Source organism: Cynocephalus volans, chromosome 6 (genome assembly GCF_027409185.1).
Source record: "Cynocephalus volans isolate mCynVol1 chromosome 6, mCynVol1.pri, whole genome shotgun sequence".
NCBI classification, from domain to species: domain Eukaryota; kingdom Metazoa; phylum Chordata; class Mammalia; order Dermoptera; family Cynocephalidae; genus Cynocephalus; species Cynocephalus volans.
This window is the reverse complement of record NC_084465.1, coordinates 31,924,721-31,949,022: the sequence shown is the minus strand read 5'-3', so window position 1 is coordinate 31,949,022 and position 24,302 is coordinate 31,924,721. Positions and strand designations below refer to the sequence as shown.

The 24,302-nt window shown below is 35.0% G+C and overlaps 1 protein-coding gene across 1 annotated transcript; it reads left to right on the top strand.

Annotated features, from left to right (window-relative positions):
* Positions 1-201: 201 nt before the first annotated feature.
* Positions 202-11,793, top strand: LOC134380893 (hyaluronidase-1-like). The gene is made up of 3 exons (XM_063101027.1): positions 202-1,122; positions 4,307-4,396; positions 11,362-11,793. Exons 1-3 carry the CDS (start codon positions 202-204, stop codon positions 11,791-11,793), a joined length of 1,443 nt encoding a protein of 480 aa, XP_062957097.1.
* Positions 11,794-24,302: the final 12,509 nt, after the last annotated feature.

Genomic DNA, 24,302 nt, shown 5'->3' with positions numbered 1-24,302 from the left:
TCCTGAGGACAGTCACAGTTTACTCCCATTGGCCTAGTGTGAGTGTTGGTACACATTCTAATTCTCAAAACTGTCCCAATTTAGACAATAAGTTATATTTATTATATACTGTAAAACTAAAGGCACATTTGACTTCATCATGTACAATTTTGCTCCTTCTCACTTTTAAGGAGACTGCTATAGTGCTGAAAACTACAGGCCATGCGGAACCCGTGGCTGGCCTGCTTAGGAGAGCTGCTGCTCTCTATCGCGTGTACTCAGCCAGCCCTCAAACCTGCAATGCCTCCAGTGGTCAAGAACCAGCCTTTCAACATCTTCTGGGCCGCCCCAACAATGAATTGTCAAAATTTCTTCAACGTCAACATGAATCTTCAAGTATTTAACATTCTATCAAATCCTTTAGCGACTCAGAGTGGATCAACAATTGCCATTTTTTATCCAGATGAATTAGGGTATTACCCTTATTTCTCTCAAGATGGAACATCCTTTAATGGAGGGATACCGCAGAATATGAGCCTTTCTAAACACCTTAGGAAAACTGCCGATGACATTGCAAAAGCTGTCCCTGGGTGGCGATCAGAAGGACTTGTCGTTATTGACTGGCAAAGTTGGAAACCCCAATGGGACAGAAATTGGGGCAGCAGATTCATATATAAAAATCACTCCTTAGCCTTTACTAGAAACCACCATCCTGATTGGTCAGAAAGGAAAGTGAAAACAGTTGCCCAACAGGAATTCGAACATGCTGGCAGGAATTTTATGAACATTACCCTCTCACTGGCTTTGGAAATGAGACCAAAACGTTTATGGGGCTTCTATCTCTACCCAGATTGCTACAATTATGATTACAGGATAAATCCAGAGAGCTACACAGGTAATTGCCCAAATGAGGAAATTTTCCGCAATGACCAACTCCTGTGGCTGTGGGAAAAAAGCACGGCACTTTATCCTTCAATATATTTGGATAAAATATTGAAGTCAAGTTTAAATGCTTTGAAATTTGTTCATTATCGAATTAGAGAAGCTATGAGAATTGCTGAAATGGCTAGAAATGACTATGTTTTACCAGTTTTTATTTTTTCCAGACCATTTTATTTACATGGTATGGAAGCTCTGTCACAGGTAAGAAAAAGTACAGTTACATAAAAAATGGAAATTTGGTAGAATGATGTATAAAGTCTATAAAGAAATGATTTAGGATATTTATTCTTCCTTAATAATAGTTTTTGAATGATGATCTTTACCAGCTTAGCATTCATGGGAATTCCCTGCATAACAGTTGTTAAACTTGAGTTAAATAATATAACAGATAGATTAATTTTAACCAGGGAGAAATTTCAGATTCAGCTCCTTAATATATAAGCATATGGGCTGGCCAGTTAGCTCACTTGGGAGAGAACATGGTGCTGATAACACCAAGGTTAAGGGTTCGGATCACCGTACCAGCCAGCCCCCCCCAAAATAAATAAATAAATGACATAAAAACATACCAGCAATTCCAAATGAGAAACAAACAAAAAAGAGCTTGAGGTAAATTATTAAACAACTGCGTTTTTCTTTAGATTGCATTTTTTTGTTTTACTTGATTAGGTTAACTGAAAAAATAACATAGATTCTCTTGATTTTTCTCTTTAAAAGTTAACTGTTCCATCTAGTGGTTAGTGTTAATGCATTAAAATTGTTTTATATGTACAGACAAATATTGTCTTTAGAATTAACACAAAGCAGGCAGCATAGAGATGAGGGATGAGCTTTTTTGGAAGATAATGAGTTTGCAGAGACTGAAAATGTTCAAGTCCTAGCTGAATTGTCACTTAGGACATTGGACATTATCATCAGGATCCAATCATTGGATGCGTGGTCAGATAGGAAAATCTTTACATCTCCATCCATACCTGAGAGCCAAGAATTCTTTTATTCCAGTACCCAGCAGACAAGCAGGGCTGTTAAATATGTAATACACAGCTCACTTTCTTAGACCACTTATGTTTTAGATAGGGACATTTAAAAGAGGTAGCAATTCTTTTAAAAATATTTTAGAAAAAAATTTATTGCTCCAAATATTATTGATTTTACCTGATATTCTCATCATTGCAGGATTACTAAGTTTTATTCAAAATGGGGTTTCATTTAATAAGTTCAGGAGGAAAAGAATTATAGCATCATGGCAGAAAATTGGAGAAATCTCAGAGGTCTCTAATCCTCCTCCCACCCAAACGTGAATCCTTTCTTACCTGACCAATGCTTTAGCACTTTTTGATGGGACATTTCCTGTATCAGAAGGAAAACTGCCATTTGGGACAATATTAATTCCTAGAAAACTCTTGAGCATGTCAAAGCTACATTGTCTCTGGATAACTTCACACCACTAGTTCTAATTTTATCTTCTGGTGCAACGTAGAATAAGTCAAATTCTTTTTTCAAAAACCAGTTCTCTGGTTATTTTAAGACATCACTCATGCCTACCAAAGACTTGTCACTAAGGTATTCCTCAAGTAACAGATCTCTCCAATCATGTCCCTTTCTCAAATCCCTTTGGGGAAAAGAACTCGGTTATATTTATTCATTTAAAAATTATTTACTGAGTGCCTACAACATGTCAGGAATAATATATTATTATAATAACAGTAGAAAATAATAGTAATCCATGGAGTCAGTTATCTTGGTAGAAGATAGAGTGAGATGAGCCACATCTTCGTGAAAGTCTTGTTCATTGCTTTCCTACTTTTTGTACTATTAGACTTTTGAAGTAAATTATGGGCTAAGTATCATCTCTGAGCTCTACTTCAGAAATCAATAGACTGCATACTCTACTCCCCCCAGGGTATGGAATTATTTTATGAAGTGTTTTAATGCTTTCCTATTGCTCCCCATTTTCCACATATCAACAAACAGTATGGGTTTTTCTCACCTATTGTCTACATAATGTTCAATGTGATTTTTTTTTTTGGCTGACTGCTTCGCATTTTCTATAAGAAGTTTTTGAATTTAAATAAGAGAATTGATTTATTTTTAAAGAATGTGATAGTAGTTAGTAAAATGAGTGAACAATTTTTTTTCTTGTGTTAATTAGACAAATTGTAGAACACATGTACTAGTATTACTGGGACCTTCCTCTAAAGAAGGAAGCTTGCTGTGGCATGGCCATTTACCCACTGCAGTCCTTGAGCACTCCACCTTTGCACTGGATCTCTGACTCTCTACTCCTTGTAGATGAGGAAGGAATGCAGATTGCTCCATCAGACATCTCCTCTATCTTCCATCTCTCCCTATTTCCTGCTTCTTGGCTCTTGGCCTAAATCATGAACATACCCTTCTTATTTCTTATCTTGGTGAATTATGATCTCCTTAGTCACCCAACTTAAGAGTCATTTGGATGCCTCCCTGTTTCTCTATTTATTATCTGTCAGGTAACTAAGATGTATCCATCTTAATTTCCAAATAACTCTTCAGTCTGTCTCCTCTTCTTTATAAGGATTGACATTGCTTTTGCTAAGGGCTCATCATTTCTTACTGAACAATTTCTTCCAATTGGTGTCCCTGCCTACAACATATTGACCGCCCCCTCCAATTGCATTCTTTACATGACAGTCAAAAATATCTTTCAATTCAAAGTTGCAAATTTGTGTTTCCAGTACTAAAAAAGTTTTTGTGGTTAAGTCCTAATACTTTAAGGTAACATTTTTCTTTCTATTTGGATTCTGCTTATATATAAGGATTCATGTGCTTTCACTTCTCCCCAAATACCACGTACTTTATGACAAGGAGTTAGTTACCAGTAGTTCTCTGACTGGACCGTGCTCTTGCCTGCATGTGAGCCTCTGCTCTTGTTCTTCCTTCTGGACATAAAACTCTGCTCTTTCTAGTCTGCCTTGACAATTCACATCCTCAAAGACCCATTTGAAATTGCAACTGTTCCAGGAAGCCTAGCCAGACTCTTCTGTTCACTCTTCAGCATCTTCTAATCTATATATGCCTTGTGGGTGCTACTAATACAGAAATTAATTTATTATATAGTGATTACATGTTTGTATATGGCTGTGTCAACCATCACACTAAAGCTCTCCTTCAAAGCAGTTACTGGAATCTATTTCATGGCCTGGAAAGTCAAAATTATTTATCAAATAAATGTAAAAATCCAAAGCAGAATCACCTTTTCCAATTCTGCTATATCCTTTGTTTTAGAAACAAAAATAACATTATTTAATGCGTTCATTTCCACAGTTGATAAGTTGAGTCTTATTATTGAATTATCAAGGCTAACTTTGGTTTGGCAGAAACTACTCCTGACACTTCTCTTTTCTAGGAGGACTTAGTACATACAATTGGTGAAAGTGCTGCATTAGGGGCAGCAGGAATAATATTGTGGGGAGGATATGAATATTCTTCTTCAAAGGTAAGCAACGATTCTTCTGTCAGCATCTTGAATATATTCTAGGTATAGTTTTTTAAAAAAATTTTTCTTATCAGAGCCAAATGGTTGCTGCTATCTGCTCACCTGGCTTTAATGAAGTATGAAAAATACAGGCCGATATCATTTGAGCACCTACTCTACACCAACCTCCGTGGTTAGTGAAAGGTGGAAAGAGCACAATCTTTCCAATCAGACATCCCTAGTGAAAAATCTGTTTTTTTCATTCTAGGAATGGAATTTTGATCATGTCATTTAACCTCCCTGAATCTCAGATTCTCCTACTCTGCAGGAATTTTGGTATATTAAATGGCATAATATATATGTGACACAGAACAAGAATACTAAATCTAAAAAACAAATAATTATTTTATCCAAACTTAGGACGGTGAATTCCTCAAAAAAGATTCTTTATTTTGGTGATTACCTATGAAATGCAAATGGGAGGGAGAATATTTGTATATAAAGGTTTATTAACAGTCTACTCTTTTGTGGTAAGAACACTTAACATGAGATCTACCCTCTTAACAAACCTTGAAGTGCACAATCCAGTACTGTTAACACTACGTGCACAGCAGATCCCTAGAACTTCTTTATCGAGCCTGACGGAAACTTTAGACCTTTTGAATAACAAGTCCCCATTTCATTGACTCCCAGGTCCCGTCAACTACTATTGTAGTCTCTGCTACTATGAATTTGACTACTTTAGATACCTCACATTAGTGGAATCATGCAGTTTTTGGCCCTCTGTGACTACCTTATGTCACTTAGCATAATTATCTCCAGTTCATCTGTGTTGTCACAAATGGCAGGATTTTTTTCTTTTTTAAGGCTGATTAATATCCCATTGTATGTCTATATCACATTATCTTTATCCATTTCTTGGCTATTGTGAATAATGTTACAATGAACACAGGAGTACAAATATGTCTTTTGAGGTTGTGATTTCAATTCTTTCAGATACACACTCAGAAGTATAAATGTATATGTGCTGGATCATGTTGTAGTTGTATTTTTGGCTTTGGGTGCAACTTTCACACTGTTTCCATAGATGCTGTACCATTTTACATTCCCACCAACAGGGTACAAGGTTTCCAATCTCTCTACAACCTCACCAACAGTGGACATTTTTTGTTTTTTCAACAATAGCCATGCTAACAGGTGTGAGATGATATGTCATTGCAGTATTGATTTACATTTTTCTGATAATTAATGATGTTGATCATCGTATAATATATCTGTTGCCTATTTGTATGTCTATTTTGGAGAAATGTTTGTTCAAGTCTTTTGCCTATTTTTTGACTGGGTTGTGTAGTTTTGCTGTTGTTGTTGCTTTTGCTATTGAGTTGTAGGAATTTCTCATATATTCTGGATATTAAGCCCTTATCAGATGTATGGTTTGCAAATATTTTCTACCATATCATACGTTGCCTTTTAATTCTGTTTATTGTTACCTTTACTGCTCAGAAGCTTTTGAGTTTTGTGTAGTCTCACTTGTCCATTTTTGCTTTCATTGCCAGTGCTTTTGTTTTCATATACAAGAAATAGTTGCCAAGACCAGATCAAAAAGCTTTCCCTCTTTGGCTTCTTCTAAAAGTTTTAGTTTAGATCTTGTGTTAAGTCTTTGATCCATTTTGAATTAATTTTTGTGTCTGGTTCAAGGTAGGGGTCTAATTTAATTTTTTTGGCATGTGGATATCCAGTTTTCACAACTCCATTTGCTGAAGACATTATCCTTCCCCTATTATGTGGTCTTGGTACCCTTGTCAAAGATTGGTTGACCATATATATGCAGGTTTATTTCTGGACTCTCTGTTCTGTTCCTTTGGCCTATATGTATTTCTTTATGCCAGTACCATAGTGTTTTAGTTTTTATAGCTTTGTAACATGTTTTGAAATCAGTAAGTGTGAGGCCTCCAGCTTTGTTCTTTTCTCAAGATCATTTTGGCTATTCTGGGTCTTCTTTGGTTCCAGATGAATTTTGCTATTGTTTTTTCTATTTTTGTAAAAAATGCTGTTGGGATTTTGATGATGAGAGCATTGACTCTTCAGATCACTTGGGTAGTATGAACATCTTAAAAATATTAATTTATCCAATCCATAAATATGTGATGTCTTTTCACTTATTTGTATCTTGTTTAATTTCTTTCATCAGTGTTTTGTAGGTTTCAGTGTACACATGCTTAACATCCTTGGTTAAGTTTACTCCTAAGCATTTTATTCTTTTTATGCTATTGTAAATGGGATTGTTTTCTCAATTTCCTTTATGATGGTTCATTGTTAGTGTGTAGAAATTCAACTGATTTTTGTATGTTGACTTTGTATCCTGCAACTTTACTGAATTCATATACTACTAACTTTTTTTGTGCATGTGTAGAGTCTTTAGGGTTTTCTACATATAGGATTATATATCTGCAAGCAGGAATAATTTTACTTTTTTCTTTGCAATTTTTATTAGTATTACTTATGTGTCTCGCCTAGTTGCTGCAGCTAGAACTTTCAGTACTACGTTGAACAGAAGTGACATAGTGAGCATCCATGTCTTCTTCCTGATCTTAGAGAAAAAGCTTTCAACTTTTCATCACTGACTGATGTTGGCTAGGACTCGTCTTAAGTGTTCTTTAAAATGTTGAGGGACATTCTCTCTATAACTATTTGTTGAAAGTTTTTATCATGAAAGGGTGTTGACATTTCCGCGTGCTTTTTCTGCGTTTGTTAAGATTATCATATGATTTTTATCCTTCATGCAGTTAATGTATCATATTTACTGATTTGTGTGTGTTGAGCTATCTTTGCATCCCAGGGATAAATCTCACTTGATTATGGTGTGTGATTCTTTTAATGTACTATTGAATTGAGTTTGCTAATTTTTGCAGCTGGGTTAATCAGGGATATTGGTTTGTAATTTTGTTTTGTAGCATGTTTGTCTGGGTAGCTGACCTCATAAAATAAATCTGAAAGTCTTCCCTCCTCTTTATTTTATTTTTTTGGAGGAGTTTGAGAAAGGTTATCATTAATTCTTCTTCTGAAGCCATCAGGTCCAGGGCTTTTCTTTGCTTGGAGGCTTTTGATTACTGATTCAATCTCCATACTTGTTATTGGTGTCTTTGGATTTTCAGTTTCTTCATGATTCAGTCTTGGTAGGTTGTATGTATTTAAGAATTTATCCATTTTTTCTAAATTATACCAACCTACTCTTTTTTTTATTGAAGCATAACTGATTATACATATTTTTGGGGTATAGCACCCAATCTACTCTTGATAGTAGAATAAAAATAAAATAAAACACATAAAATAACTCTTTACTCTTTCACAACTGTCCCTGAGCTTGCTCTGTTGATCACACATCCCACTGCCTAAGCAAAAATTCTGCGACCACAGCTTTTCTTCACTTCCAGGTATTGACAAACAGTCTCCTTTTCGGGAATTAGAACATCCATTCTCACAGAATATAAAAATAGCAATCTGTTTTCACTTGGTGTGGCACAAATCAGATGACAGAGTTGTTAAGAACAGGAGCCCTGGGATTGAACTGCTTGGGTTCCAAGGCTCACTTTTTGTTACCTATTAGCTGTGTGACCTTGAACATGTCATTGACTGTTTAATTTATCTGTAAAATGAGGAAAATAATAGTATCTGTCTCATAGGGATTTTATGAGATTTACACTATTAATACACATAAAGCAGTTAAAATAGTACCTAGCAGATGGTAAGTGCCACGTAAGTGTTGTTTTCTACTACTTGCCCCTCTTCCCCACACCCTCAGCTTGGGTCTGAGGGGTGGCAAAGAGGAGTATGTTCAGTTCTTTTGTTCAGCTCCTTCAAAAATGGGTGTAGGAGATGGAGCTGAGGGGGAGGCGAATGGCAACTTAATTTTTATTGATTTAGTGACGTTTGTAATTTTCTTTTGAAAGTCTTTTGGTATGGCTGCCATGTAGGGGCTGTTTCTTTCTTACTCGAGGGACTGCTGAGATATGGTTACCTGCAACCACCACGCCTCCTCCTGCTACTCTCCCCTCCCCCACCTTCTGCATTGCACCATTCCCTGATTTGAACAATTCAGTCTTTATTTATTTTTTTATTGAAACACAGGTGATTGTACATATCTGTGGAGTACAGAGTTGAATATCAGTACCCGTGTGCAATATTTTTTGCTCAAATCAGGATAATTATTAGTATATTCAACATTATACAATGTAATCGTTTTTCATGGCCCTTTACTGATTCCTCCCTTGTCCCCCACCCTTCTTACCTCTGGTAAGCTCAGTTTGAACAATTCAGTCATTCGTTGACATCTTGCAACTTCTTCACTGCTTCCCCAAAGAATTGGAATGCAAAAGCATTTATGACTAGGCCTTGAATGCCGACAATTACTTTGGCTGATTAATATATTTTAATATGTTGTATTCTAATTGTTATTATTTTTCTAATTCTATTATTTTCTAATTTGAAGTTGTATTTTTAAAATTTCCTCTTTGACCAAATTATCACTTGGGGGAGTATTTTTAATCTGTAAAAAAGCTAAGGTTTATCTACCTTTATATTAGTAATTTCTATTTATTCCATTAGAGAGAAATATATATATGTGTGTGTGTGTGTGTGTGTGTGTGTGTGTGTGTGTGTGTGTGTGTGTGCGTGCTTACTCTACTTAGTACAGATAGTAAGGAACTAGTTGAAAAGCTAATAGAATAATGCAGGTGAGTGCTGTTAGTGACCTAAACTAGATAGCAATGGCTGAATTCTAGATATGTTTTAGAAGGTAGACTGAAAAGCACTTGCTGATGGATTAAATGTGAGAGGAAAAAGATGGCAGAATGACTCCAGGGTTTTCCTTCTGAGGCACTGGAAAGAGGGAGGTGGCACAAACGCAGATGAGGAAGGCCGCCAGAGTTGCAGGCTGGGACGAGAACCAGTAGATTGGATTGGAGTATAAGTTTAAAATGCTTGTGAGACATCCAGGTGGAGAGGTCAAGTAGATGGGTGGGTGCACAATTAGTTCAGGTCTGGGAGATACACATTTGGGAGTTGTATTTAAAGCAATGAGATGGGATGAGTTTATCCAGAGAAAGTATATCTGTAGGAGAGAAGAGGTCCAAGAATTCAGCCTAGGGCAGTCCAGCATTAAGACACGGGGAAGATGAACAGGAACCAGTAAAGGAGATTGAGAAGGATCATCCGGCAAAGCTGGAGAAATAAAGAAAAGAAAACAGGAGACTGTGATATTCTGGAAGCTGAGTGAAGAAGGTATTTCTACGAGAAGGGCTGGGACAGAACAGGGGATGCCCAAGTTGATCTTGATTAGATTTGCCAGTGTTCTATAGTCTCTTAATTATGTCTCCCTCAATCTTTCTCTCTCTCTCTCTCTCTGCACCCCACCTCCCTCCCTTCCTTTCTTCCTTTGGTTCAATTATTTGCTCTGCTTATTGTATTCCATCTTTCCTAGAAATCCCCTCAGAAACTCCCTCAAGGATTCTTGTCCCAACTAAAAATAGCATTCATTCATAATCACAGTAAGAGGCTGGCCCAGATTGAATGTGCCTGGAATGAGTAATTTTGCTCACAGGATTTTCAGAACTTGCTATTTCCCAAAATGCTACCTTGTTCAACCACTGGTCATTATGAGCTTTATTCTGCTTTGTGACTTTCCACCTGAACCTCCCAAGTCTTTCCTGGATGGATGCACAGTTCTGGGGCCTCCTCTCATTGAAAAATATGCCACTGCTGTAAATTAATTGGTTTTTAACTATGCATTAGTGCTGATATTGATAAAATAATTGAACTGCTAGTAGAGAACTCAATGTATATTATTAATGACTCTACTAGGATTTTCCCAGGGTTCTTCCTATATGGGTCAAGGCAGGCATTTATCAAGATTCCAGCCAGACTCTTTTAGCTTAGCGGATGATATCATTTCACTTAGGTTTGCCCATCTTAGCAGTACAGTGTGATCATTAACAGGTAGAAATGTGTCCTAGTGTTAAAGCCCAGTGTTGTGGACACATCAATGAAACACCTAATGGCAGACTTGTGGGAGGACAGACCTGCCTATTATCATTGTATCCGATATCCTTGTACAAGCGACTTGGGCATTTGGTTGTAAATAATGATCTTTTATATCCTACCTTCTCTAAACTGGCTGATAGTTAAATATAGTATATTTATATTTTAAAATACTGAATAGCAGCTAAAAGGAAAAAGCTGGGTTACATGACTCAACATGAAAAACAATCTAAAAAATGTGAAGTGTAAAAAGCAAGTTGTAGAAAATATAATATACCCCACATGATATACATTTATATGAATGTTTATAAAACACAAAATAATTCTACATACTGTATATAATTATATATATACACACATATATGGGAGTATTTCAAAAAGTTCATGGAAATATTTATATTATCTTTTAATTCTATTTTTCCACAAAGCTTTTGAAGTACCCTCACATATAATAAAGTTATAGAAACATGGATGAAAAGACTACTGACCAGCTTTAGGAGAATTGTCATCTCTACAGAGGTAGGAAGAAAAATAGGGTGACTTGGCAATTTTAGAAAGATCTGACCTAATGTTATCATATATTGAATATCAGCACTGACAATGTTTCACAATTAAAGTTAAATTTTTAGAAGTCATCCCATATTAATGATTACTTTTTAAAAGCATTACTACAATTTTTTTTTACACTTGGGAATAGTCTCTAGTGGGAAAATGTGGGATCATCTTCCCCTGGAAATGACATGAAATTGGTTGGTCATAGTCTCTCCTAATCAAAGGCATGGCTCATCACTCGACTTTATAAAGATTTAGTCCCTCATTAAAATGATTATGCCATTGAAATGCTCTTCCTCTTTAGCCTTACAAAATACAGAACTTCAGGTAGTAATGACACCTAGATAATGGAATCACATTTTGTGAGTGCTTTAAGTAGATTTCTATTTTCCCTACAGGAGACCTGCTTATCTGTGCAACAGTCTATTCAAGGGCCACTGGGCCATTATGCTGTTAATGTGACATCTGCAGCCAAGCTCTGCAGTCAAATTCTATGTAACGATCATGGAAGATGTGTTCGAAAAACACCTGAATCCTCCTCCTATCTGCATATGCCTGAAAGCAGCGGCAAGAACTATGTCATCATTTCTGAAAAAAACAAACTGAAGACAATAATGGACATGAAGAAGGGATTTGAGTGTCAGTGTTATTACGGCTGGCATGGACAGTCTTGCAACCATCAGTCTTCTGATTTCTTGAGAGGGAAGAATAAGGCTCCTACTACTAACATTAACTTCTCAGTTTTTCTCAGTATGAGCTTATCTGTGATTCTGCTGAATTTTTTTTTTTTTTACCCTTACTACAATATCAATTTTTCCTTGAAATGGTGAAGAGTAGAAAGTGTTGATTTATTTTCTTTAATTAAAGCCTCTCCTAAAATATGTATTGGCTTTACAGTAAAACAAACAAGCAAACAAACAACAAAAAAGTAATCATTGACTTCATTTTTTAATAGAGCAATTATTTATTGGGCGCTTACTTCATGCTAGGCAGTCGAGGTAAGACAGTAAGGAAGTGAATATACCTGCCATCTGTGAGCTTCAATTCTTGTGGGGAAATGAACAATAATAAACAAACAATAAATAAACAAGTATACATCTGGTGATGATAAGTGCTATAGAGAATAATAAAGCAGGGTAAAGGGATTAGGCAGCATGAGAGAGCACTGGAAATTTTATATGAGATGGTCAAGTAAGACCTCTCTGAGGAGATGACCTGAAGGCAGGAGAGGGAGGTCACAAATTTAAGGGTATTTCAAAAAGTTCATGGAAAGATTTGTATTATCTTTTAATTCTATTTTTCCACAAACTTCTTGAAGTACCCTTGTATATCTGGGATAGAGAATTCTTGGAATAGGGAACAGCACATGCAAAAGCAAATAGCTGTTTGCCTCCAGGAACTGGGAATCCCTAAATAATACATATCCTGACCTCAGGATATAAAGTTATTTCTCAAAGGATGATATATGAATGGCCAACAGACACATGAAGAAGTACTCAGCATCGCTCAGCATTCAGGAAATGCACATCAAAACCACACTGAGATACCATCTCACTCCTTTTAGGATGGGTAATATCCAAAAGACTGAGAATGATAAATGCTGGTGAGGTTGCAGAGAAAAAAGAACTTTCATACATTGTTGGTGGGACTGCAAAATGGTGCAGTCTTTATGGAAAATGGTTTGGAGGTTCCTCAAACAATTACAGATAGATCTACCACATGACCCAGCTATTCCACTGTTGAGAAGAAATCCAGAGGAATGGAAATCATCAAGTCGAAGGTATACCTGTTCTCCAATGTTCACTGCAGCTCTATTTACAATAGCCAAGAGTTGGAACCAGCCCAAATGTCCATCATCAGATGATTGGATAAGGAAACTGTGGTACATCTACACAATGGAATACTACTCTGCTATAAAAAAGAATGAGATACTACTATTCGCAACAACATGAATGGACTTAGAGAAAATTATATTAAGTGAAACAGGTCAGGCACAGAAAGAGAAGCACCACATATTCTCACTTATTTATGGGAGCTAAAAATAAATAAATAAATTCACAAACAAATGGGGGGGCAGGGAAGAAAACATAACAATCACAATTTCTTGAACTTGTTAAAACAAGTGAACAGATATGATGTTGATGGGTGGGAGCGGGTAGAGGGAGGAGGGAGGGAGGAATTGGTAAATAGACATAAAAATCAACTACATTGTATATTGAGAAAGTAAAATAAAATAAAAAAAACAAAGCAAAGTTATAGAGGTCAGAAGGAATATATACTGAATGCTATATGGTTCAACTTTCCCCATAGTATCAACAGGGTTCCTGGAAATTTGTTTTGCAATCTTCAATATCAGAAGACAAACCTTATTAGACTCGCATAAAAGGAAATTTACATGGAAAATTCTTTTATTTGGTGCTTATTGGTTTATTAAAATTTACTGTATCTAAGCAATCATCAGTTCAAAACGCATGGCAACTCATTTGGTCACTTGACCCGACCTTGTCGTAATCCAGATCATCTTCTTTCATAAAAACTCAAAAGAGAATATAATACCCCAAACGCCATTTCCCCCCTTAGTTAAGGGAAGATATTTTTCTGTCTGACACCTTCAAAATATTGCATTTTCATTTGTACTCTGTCTTGATATACATATAGAACGTTGATAGGAAGATCACACTTAGATTCCTATTTTGATTGATTTGTTTGTGCATTCATTCATAATTTGTTCATTTGTTTTGGGGAAAAGTTAAAGAGGCAGTGAAATACAGTAAGCTAAATTGTGGGCTATTTTACAAGTTTCTCTATTGTGGTGGCATTCTTCTGTACTAAGGCTACAATTATAGTAATTTAGTTCTTGTACCCAAGCACAACACGTTTTTACAACTATTAAAGTTGGTATTAAGGCATTATGAGTGGAAAAAAACCGGCTCCTTCTATACTTACAATGACCATCAGTTCTTCAACAAATTATATCAGGGTTTTGGTATTCAATGAATTCCAGTAAAGCAGGGAATATTAATAATATTATTATCATTTTAAAAATTAAAGAAATAAGAAGGAGAGAATGAGAGACATAGGCAATTTTGCCCAACAATCATTGAATACATTAAAGATACACGTAAAGCCATTATTAAACTTACAGTGCTTGTAGTTTCCCCAACAACTATAGGTAGAACTATCATTTGACCCAGCAGTCGCACTCTAGGTATATACCCAAAGGCATATATATTTCCAAAGGAATGGAAATCATCATATTAAAGGGATACCTGCATTCCCATGTTTATCGCAGTTGTATTCACAATAACCAAGGTATGGAACCAACCTAACTGTCCACAGACAGATGACTGGATAAAGAAAATGTGGTATATATACACAATGGAAACTACTCAGCCATGAAAAAAGAATGCAATTCTGCTATTCGCAACACCATCGATGAACTTGGAGAAAATTTTGTTAAGTAACATAAGCCAAGCACAGAAAGAGAAGTACTGCCTGTTCTCACTCATATGTTGGAGTTGAAATATAGCAAAATTAAATAATAATAATAATAAGTTAAACTGTTAAAAGGAGAGGAACTGTGGTTACTAGATGTGGGAAAAGGGAAAGGAGAGGGTCAGTGGATACAAAATTACAGCTAGATAGAAAAAGTAAGTTCTTCTGGTGTGCAGTCAACCCAGGAACTATAATTAACAATGATTTACTGCATGTTGTCAAAAGACTAGAAGAAATCAAAATCTCACATCACAAAGAAATGATTAAGCTTTGCAATGATGAATAGGGTAATTACCTTGATTAGTTCATCACACGTTGCATACATGTATTGAAATACAACTTTGTACCCCATAAACATGTACGATCAACATGTTTCAATAAAAAGTTAATTAAAAAAATAAACTCACAGTGTCTCCAAAACAATCAGGGCATAAGAAGTATTGACATAGATGAAAGAAAAAGGTAAATATATAATAAATACATAGAAGAAAGTAGGAAATACTCCAATCTTATTACCCACAGACAGTAATTTGACTTTTACTAAATAAGAAAAGATTATTAAATTTATTTTAACTTAAATTTAATAGCAAGTAAAAGAAGCTAAAATCAAAGGAACTGCCACATTTCTAATACATTCTAAGAAATTTTGGTTTGTGGGAAAAAAAGGCTGCTCAAGTTAAAAACACATCATGTAAAACATTCAGGTTTTTTTTTTTTTTGGTAATTTATGTGGACTTGAATAATTTTGGTTTTTCAGACTATATACTTAGTCAATTGACTTCTCATTTTTATGTCTAGCCCAAAGTCAAATACTTTCTTAAATAAAAGATAAAAATTTAAATTAATTTCCATGCTTATGATAATTTTTCAAGATAAATTAATAAAGGACTCATCTGTAAGCAAAATGTTTTATGAATACTACAAATACTTTAGTAAATGAAACATACCCTCTAAGATGATAGGTGGCACCTGTTAGAAACACAAGGAGAGCTTGTCTCTGTCCTGAGTTACCCGACCAGTGATAATTTTGTCTACTGTCTAGGGCAGTATTGTTTCTTATCTCCCACTAATTGTTGAAAAATAAGAGCACCCTTTATTCGGACAAAAACTTCTTGACCAGACAGTTGGTTTTCCCAGAATCTAATTGCTCCACACCACCCATTTTTTTAATCAGAAGAAACCTATATCTTCGTCTCACAAGTAGTATGTTATGATAATACTTTCTAGCCTTTCATAAATTTGTGTTATGTTTATTTTTATGTTGGAGACATTCTTTACAAAGCCTTCTGACTTTCTCTCCTAATTTAGACTCTTATCTTTGGCTCAGAATAATTTTCTTTTAATATTTTTCAAACGGTTTTCTTGCTTCCATTTTCTCTTTTCAATTATAAAATTACTAGTAGATAGATCTTGGCTCTTCCACATCTGTACTCTGTGTTGTTTTCCTCTCATATATTTTAAGTCATTGTCTTTTCTGCTTTGTATTATACATTTGCTCGCCTTTTCTTCTAGAATATTAGGTTAGTCTCCGCCATATTTTGACATTCATTTTTAATTCCAAAGAACTCTTTTCGCTTGTGTAAGTGTATGTTTCCTTTTTCATACTAGCCTTGTTTTGGTCTGTAGGTTCAACAGGTTCTTAAATCTCTCTGAGGATATTCATCAGATTTTTTATTGTTTCTATTGTACATTTTATTCTGTTCCATTTCCTCTGACATCAGTTACTCCCTTTGTTAATTTCTTCTCTTTCATACTGTTGGTCTGTATCAAATATTCAGAAATCCTTGGCCATCTGTTTATATTTATTAAGGACCAAAGTGATTGAAAAATCCGTCACAGGGATCTCCCCTGCATTTGTCTGGGTGCATTTACTCAACAGGATTCTTGTGCTGAGTGGGAGGATGGACTGCAGACTTTGTAAAAGGGGTTGGGGCATGTTGACAAGTAAGGTTTTATCTGGAGCATGAGAGTAGAAAACAGGCAGGTTGCGAAAACCCCCATCATTATCAAAGTAAGTAGAAAACTACCGTGGGAGAGGAGTGTAACGCCCTCATGGTTGAGAAGACTTTCTTTTTATATCCCTTCTGTGCCCACTAGGGAGGCCAAACTATTTCCATTTTAGCTCTGCTTTTGTATTTGGTCCAACATACAAAATCTGGACCCTCTATTGGAAAAGATTTCTCTATATTTTAATGTCATGGGGCCTAAAATCTCTGCTCTTTGCCCTTCTACGTATGCAGAGAAGTTGAATGGTTGAACTGGTTCTGCTGTACTGGATGCAATATTTTAATTGGTTGTTCTAATAATTTGTCCTCCTTCCACTCTCATTTTTTTGGATCTTAAGGTTTGTCTTTCCAATGGAAGCAATAGCTCATACCTCTGTAACTTTCTACTATGTTTTCTTTCTTTTTTTGCTTTTTAAAAATTTCTGACATTCAAGTTTACCTGTTCTCAGTCATGAGTCATGCCACCCCTTCTTGTTTTCAGCTTTATACTGTATTTTTCTCTAATGAGTTATGCTGAAAAGGATGCAGTAAACAAATATGTATGTTTAGCTCCCTATCTTGAGCTATGAATTCTAGTAAATTCATGTTGTAATTCTAGTATATTCAATGTGATATCAAATGCCCTAGTAAGAGTCAATTATTCCATTATTATGAAGTATTAGGATTCTATTTTTTAAAATAATATGTATTGTAGTTCACAAAGCACTTGACCCGACTTTTGTCTTTAATCTGGGAGTTTTAAATAGACAGTTTTCTTTACCTCCCTATTTTCCAACTAAAGTCTCAATCAAGCTTTCTTTCTTCTTTCTTTAGTAAACTTAAATTGGGTATTTTCAGAAAGCAATGGTCATGTATACCAAGAAGCATTTAAGAGAGTTTGACTTCAGTTATAAAGAGATTTAATGCAAGCCTCCTGTTTAACTTGGAGGACTGAGTCACCCCTGTAATAACATGTTTCTCTGAACTACAACGGGGCATCCTTTGCCACTCAACCTCTGCTTTGCACCAGGTGACTAACGGACCAGCAGCAAACAAAAGCAAAGTTAAAATATACTTTTTGTTCTGTTTGAAAAAATTTTAAAGATTGTCTTAGTGTTTTTAAAAACTCTTAGTGGAGTTAGAAAAAACCTCATTTTAATTTCTTGGAATATACAATTTCTTTTTTAGCTCCACTTACTTTATTTACTTTTCAAATGAAGTATCTTTAAAAATGTGAGCTTGCTTTTATGAAACTAGCATCCTAAAAATTACATTTGTCACTGAGAGTTATAAGTTAAATTTCCAGTAATTTTTTATTTACTGTAAATTTATATTTGAAAATGATTCTCACTTTACTGGCTATCAAGGCTTGCTTCATTTCTCCTTTATGTGCAGTTTCCCTGAAAAGCAGCTATGTACAGTATGTTGGGTTATCATAACCTAATACACTACTTCTTAACTTGCCATAGCATCAAAATGTACTCCATGAAGCAGGAGTAAACTACCTGCAAATAAGCCATAGGAACATGTGGCTTAATGAGAGCCACACTTTAATATTTTTTAAAACCGATAGCTATGAAGAATCCTCCAGGTAACTTTACAGACAGAAATGTTTTCCATTAAAGTATAAGTGCATTTATTTGATAAAGATTTTATTTTTGCATAATCTTTAATAAAGTATTTTTTTAAATCCTTTTTCTATAGTTATCATACCTTCCATGGTGTGTTCTATAGCTGCCATACCTACTATGATGAGCAGCAGTAGAGGACTGCTATTTGGAACAAGTATTGCAGTTTTTAGGAAATATGCAACATTTAAAAGTGTTCAGAAAGTGGGTATCTTTTGGTCATAAAAGTAGTATTTTTTTTCCCAAATAGTATTAAAGTGACTGAATATTTAGAGATGATAATCAATAGGCACTTTAAAAAAGAAAATCTCTTAGTAATTTGGAAGAGGATAAATACGTACACATATGAAATACTTCAAAAAGTTCATGGAAAAATTCATATTATCATTTAATTCTATTTTTCCACCAACTTTATGAAGCACCTTCATATACATGTATATACATATGGATAAATAGATTTAGATTTTCCATAAAAGAAAGAAAGAACAAGTACCAAAATAGTAGTAGGAAGATAAATCTTAAATCATTTAATCCATTGGAGAGAGAAAATCTTAAAGTCAAGTAATATCCTAAGGATGGGGAAAAACTCTATCTACTTCAATGGTCATATACATCAAAAATAAACGAAAGATTTGAAAAATTAGTTTTCAAATAACATAGTTTAGGCAATAAAACTTGATTATCCCTATCTTCGTCATTGCCAGATCCTGAGTAACAAAAGGACAGGCTTTCTTTTTTCCAAACATCTCACATTAAAACAAAACAAACAGAAACCTTGTAAGATAAAACTTTCGTTCCTCCATTAGCATACGTTGACTTGAATTATCTTAATAATAATTTTGATTCTCTACACCTGTTTATACAAAACCTTCTTTTCTATACCCCTCACGTGTTTTCTTTTTTATAGTAGCATGCAACCCTCTTACATGCCAATCAGGTACAACTACAGTTGCACTGAGTTTTCTGTTTGTTTCATGGCTTTTAGAATCCCTCCAATAAATGTGACACACGTTAGAATCATTGTTACCGGAGATAGTTATCTTACTGATAAATACTATGCTATTGTAGCAATATCAAGGTAAGCTTAGTCACATGATTTATTTCAGCCTTGCTTTTAAATTAGAATTCAGTTTGATGATGTAAGAAAGATCTCTTGTCGAATTGAAGTACTCAGATTCTTAATTAGTGTTTACTTAGAGTCATGAAGAAAGAGTTAAACAGGTGTTATATGGAGAAAATTAAAAGTTTTTGAAAATAACAAACTACAGAACAATTCATGTACAGAGATTCAGGTTTATATTCTTTATATATTTTTTTGAGAATTATAATATGTAACATGTTTCCTTAGCAACAAATTTCTATGTGAATCTGATTCTTTGGAAAGCTTTGACAAATTCATTAATTAAAGTTACACTGTTATCTATGATTACTTGTTTGGTGAAACCTTACTCTCCTTAGTTTTGAATATTTCTATATATAACAGAGTGGAAGATGCATGAATTTCTTACAAAAACAATCTTCAGTTGTCTTTTTCACAGAATAAACCCTCTTTCCCTAAGCACTAAGCACAGGTCTAATATTCATAATAGATGCAAATTAATGAATCTCATGTTCTGTCCTATCATCTATTTGGAACCCCCCCCCCCCAAAAAAAACCAAATTCCATTCTTCCAGGAGACATATTTATTTAACACAATATATTGGGTGGTTCAAAAGTGGTTGTTAACTTAGGCTGGAATTACTTCTATCTTTGCCATAGGCATTTCAGAACAACCCACTGCATCCTTAGTTCAACCCAGAATCCATGATTGGAGCATTTCTGAATTTCCTTATTATATTAGGAAATTTTCTCAAGATTATATTTGGAAATTAAAATCTATTTTAAAATATTTTCAAGTTGTAAAGTTTGTGTAATTAAACCACACAATTAGCAGTCTTGGAAAAGTAAACTTACTTTTAAAGAATTAAAAATTATTTCGGTAAAAAAGTATTTGCTTCACATTTATGGTTAGTATGTGTTGCTATAATTAATGCAGAAACTCAACTTTCTATACTAACCCACATCCAACACAGTTCTCATATCCTGTGAATAAGCAACCAAAGTAGGGAACAAGCTCTCTAATAGTCTTTTTAAAAATACATGCAAATTAAAAATTAGTTAACTACTACAGTTGGTGTTTTAACAAGTGTATTTTTTGATAGAAACAAAGCATAATTCACTTGGTTCCATGATAACATAAACAAATACTTATTAAAACGTGGTTGATGATCATGGTGATTGGCACATTCATTTGCAACATCAAGAGTTTCACCATCTATCTGGAGGGTGTACCTGAGTGGAAGCTTAGAGCCTTAAATGGACATATGGAATACCTATGCAGCTAATCATACAAGATCTAAACCTAAAAAGTGAAGAAAAATACATGCAAACACAATTTCACCAGCTCTTATTTTCTCTATGTGCCCAAATCTTCTCAGATTGTGTAGTTTTGATGGGTTTGACAGCTTATAGTCAAGTTTACTGAAGGTTGGCAGGACTATTTCAAGTAGGAAACATTAGTTGCAGTGCCAAGGGGCATTGTAAACCCAGACATGACTCAGATACCGAGAGGTCAGAGCATGGAGGTAAAATGTCCATAGAGCAATCTAATTCAGAGGGATTGCCATCTGGGTTAGAAAACCTGTGTGAAAACTTCAACAAGGGAAAGGGCAACAGGCTTGCAGAGAGGCATAGGGGCAGGATTGGTGGGCAAGATTCTGTCGTATATTCATAGATTAGAAAATTAAAATTTAAGTTCCAGTTCATAAGCATAATTTTCAAAAGGCTTCAGTTGACACAGAATAGTCGTAAGTACTATGGTACTATGTTTGGATATATAAAATGCTATCATTTTTAACACTGTATATCCCTTTCTTAGAAAGATGGCAACATTTTACACACATTACTTTTTAAAAAATTGAAGAATATGTACAGACACTTGTAAACAAATATATACTTTAAAGAATATTTTAATATCTGGTGAATGTCCATATCAATATGTAGAGGCAACCTTATTCTTTATTATAGGTGCATAGCATAACATTGCATAGAAAGTCATGCTTCGTTTAACCTTTCCCTTAATGACGGACATTTGTTTCCAACCTTGGTAATTACAAGCAATGAAGCAATAAGTAATATAGAAGCAGAATTTCTCGGTGAAAGATTTTGTGCATTTGAAATTCAGACAGAAATTTCCAGTCTTCTGTTTCCACTACAAATATATCCCTCTTCATTGCAAACAGGTTGGAGTAAATCCCTGCGCATTTCCACTTGGCCAAATTTCTGAAATATGTATGCCTGTACAGAGAGATGGGTGCCATTTGCAAAGCTGGGTGAACCCTAGTTTCCAAGCCACTCCTGTCAGGACTGAGGCAGAAATTGATTTTAAACCATGTTTCCCTGAGACAGGACAATGTGATTTTTCCACCTTTGACTTCTCAAATGCTTGACCTTCCATTCCAGTCTTATAACTGGACATTTGGTTCCAGCAGCTGGAGAACCTGGATCAAATTCTCCTGTTTAAATACTGTTCCAGGCCTCAAGCCTGAGGTTGAGCCTCTGCTCCCCATCCCTAGTTACCATCTGGTTACCCCGACTAGTATCTGAGCTCTTCCAGTCAATGGCTTGGGTCATATTTGCGGGAGACGGTGTCTTGAGTTATCTTAACTTTGGACATTGAAAGGACGTAAGTAACAGTTCTCAGACCACTAGACTGCTTTTTAGTTCAAAAACTTTAATTAGAAAACTGAAGATGTAAATCACCTTAATGTTATCTTATGGAGCTTAGTTAAAAACAGGTTGACAGAGGGAATATTTTATTCAAAATGTGGTCCTAAGACTTTGTGTGCTTTCCCAAGAAAGCTGTTGATCTTGGCTGCAATAAATTTCAAGTCCTGAGAGAGAAATAATACTTTTTGACAAAGACTATTTATATACTTTTATACAAGGATGATCATATTTTCATAAGATTTTAAGACATAAGATTGCATGTCTTAAAAATGCACAATAGTCTTGCTTCATTAAAAATATGGCATTTTACATTGAATAATAGTGAATTTTCCATTAGCACAAGTGATGCTGAAATAGTCATTTTCATATATTTACAAAACTTAAGCTTAATTTTGAGGAGAAGGAAACAATTTTGTACTATCGAGATAGCATAGTTCTGACATTTTCTCAGATAAAAGGACATCAGTATTTTTTGATAATAACATCAAATAGAGTCGTAATAAAATTCAGTAACTAATGATTAACTATGGGCTTTAAAGACAATATTATAAAGTAAATTATATTATAAACCAATGGAAATCGAATCTTAAAGAAAAATTTATGAAGAAATCTTAATCAAGAAACCTCTACCATTAAAATATTTTGGGTTTTTTTTTTGCTGGAATGCTTAGAGCCAGTTTGCAGGACACTGATATTTCAAAAGAGGAGAAATTCATCCGAGGAAAAAAATAAATGCTTATTACTGGCTGTAATAAGCTTTTATCAGAAAGCAGGTTAATAATCAGTGCTGCAGAATTGAGGATACAACTTTGAACTTGGTGGCTCTGCTCTGTCTTCCATTCTGTTAAATATTTATCAGTATATTTCTATTATTGGTAATAAAATATCACTTTGGTCAGTACTTTCCTTGAGGGCTTGGAAATAAAACATTGCATTTATTAAATTCCTTAGGGACCATGACTTTCAGGAAACCTCTTTAACCCTTATGGATTTAGGAGCAGACACTTGACATCTTAAACCAAAATTACAATGTCATGAAAAAAAAAAAAACAATGAAATAGAAGAGTTATAGATTTGGAAAATCAATTTCTTCCACTAATACATTAATATTAAGAGAGCAGTGTCTGCTTTTAAAAGCTTTTAAAAGCTTTTCCAAAGTATTCACTGTAGTCTTAAAAATCAGTACAGAACACCAGGCTGTATGAATAAAAAAAATTACACTGTGTATACAAAAATATAAATTTAGAATTTCAAGCAAAATTAAAACAAAACCAGCCAGGTTAATTTATTTATATATGTTAGAATTTTTCTGTGTGGCAATTATTAGAAATATTAAGATCTAAATAAATGCTTCAAGCTACTCTCATTTCTGTCTTGAATTATCTCAAGAGCTTCCTTATAGTGTTCCTACTTTTATTCTCGTTTGTGCCTTTTCCTTTTCAGGCTTGCCTCAACACAGCAGCCACAGGAATCCAGCTAACTCCAGGTCAGACCATTCAGATCTTCCCAAAACCTTCAATTCTTTCCCATATCACTTAGCTTCAGAGAGAGAGTCTCTACAAGGCCTACAAAACTCTTCCTCTTAGCTCTCTGGATCCTTTTACTTGGCCACTAACCTCTTTGAAGTTCTTCAGACAAGGCAGGCATGCTCCTGCCTCAGGGCCTTTGCTCCTGCTTTCTACCCATGCTTAACCAGGCATCCTCCAGGTTCACTCCTCTAATCCTTCAGATCAGTAAGGATTTCCCATCTAAAGGTGAATCCCTGCTTTCTTTCTTTTTTTTTGCTACTATCACCATGCAATGTACTTTATTAATGTATTTTATTAAGTCATCCTGTTTATTGTCTGTTTCCCCTGCAAGAATTTAAGCTCTGTGAGGGCAGCAGGGGCTTTTGTCTGTTTTGTTCACTATCATATTCCCAGTACTCAGAATGGAAGCCTGGTACACAGAAGGTGCTCAATAATTTACTTAATTCATATATAAATGAACATGAAGTGCCTCTGCCTTGACACAGGTGTCAATGCCCAGAGACCACCAAGAACACACCTGCAGTCAAATGACTTGGGTTTATCACTTGCTGTGAGGAGGGGGAGTGCACACCTGGGGAACCATGGGGTGTCTCAGTAAGAGGGTGTTGGAGAAAACCCATTACTGGGTTTAGGTTTTGGTTGGGTGATTTGGGGGAGGATCTAAGAATGGGGATTTGTTCTAGACTGGATGTTGTCAGAAAGCAGAGGAATGTTTATGCCTGGATAAAGAATAGCAGTCATTCATTCAGAGAGAGAGATGTTTGGTATTTTATGGGTTATGCAGCGACCTTGTTTTTTCTGTGCTTAGACAGAACTAAAAAGTGGCCTTTCTTTGTCTCATTTTATTGTGGTCTGAGAGTAAACTTGTGTGAGGTTGGTATTCTGTGAGATTGTCTATATATAACAGGAGAATTAATTATACGGTCTAGCTGT

Excerpts from the sequence above, each read along its gene's own strand:
- LOC134380893 (XM_063101027.1), top strand. The coding sequence starts at position 202 with ATGCGGAACCCGTGGCTGGCCTGCTTAGGAGAGCTGCTGCTCTCTATC. Across the intron at positions 1,123-4,306 it reads GTATGGAAGCTCTGTCACAG|GAGGACTTAGTACATACAAT; the intron begins GTAAGAAAAAGT and ends TCTCTTTTCTAG. Across the intron at positions 4,397-11,361 it reads ATGAATATTCTTCTTCAAAG|GAGACCTGCTTATCTGTGCA; the intron begins GTAAGCAACGAT and ends TTTTCCCTACAG.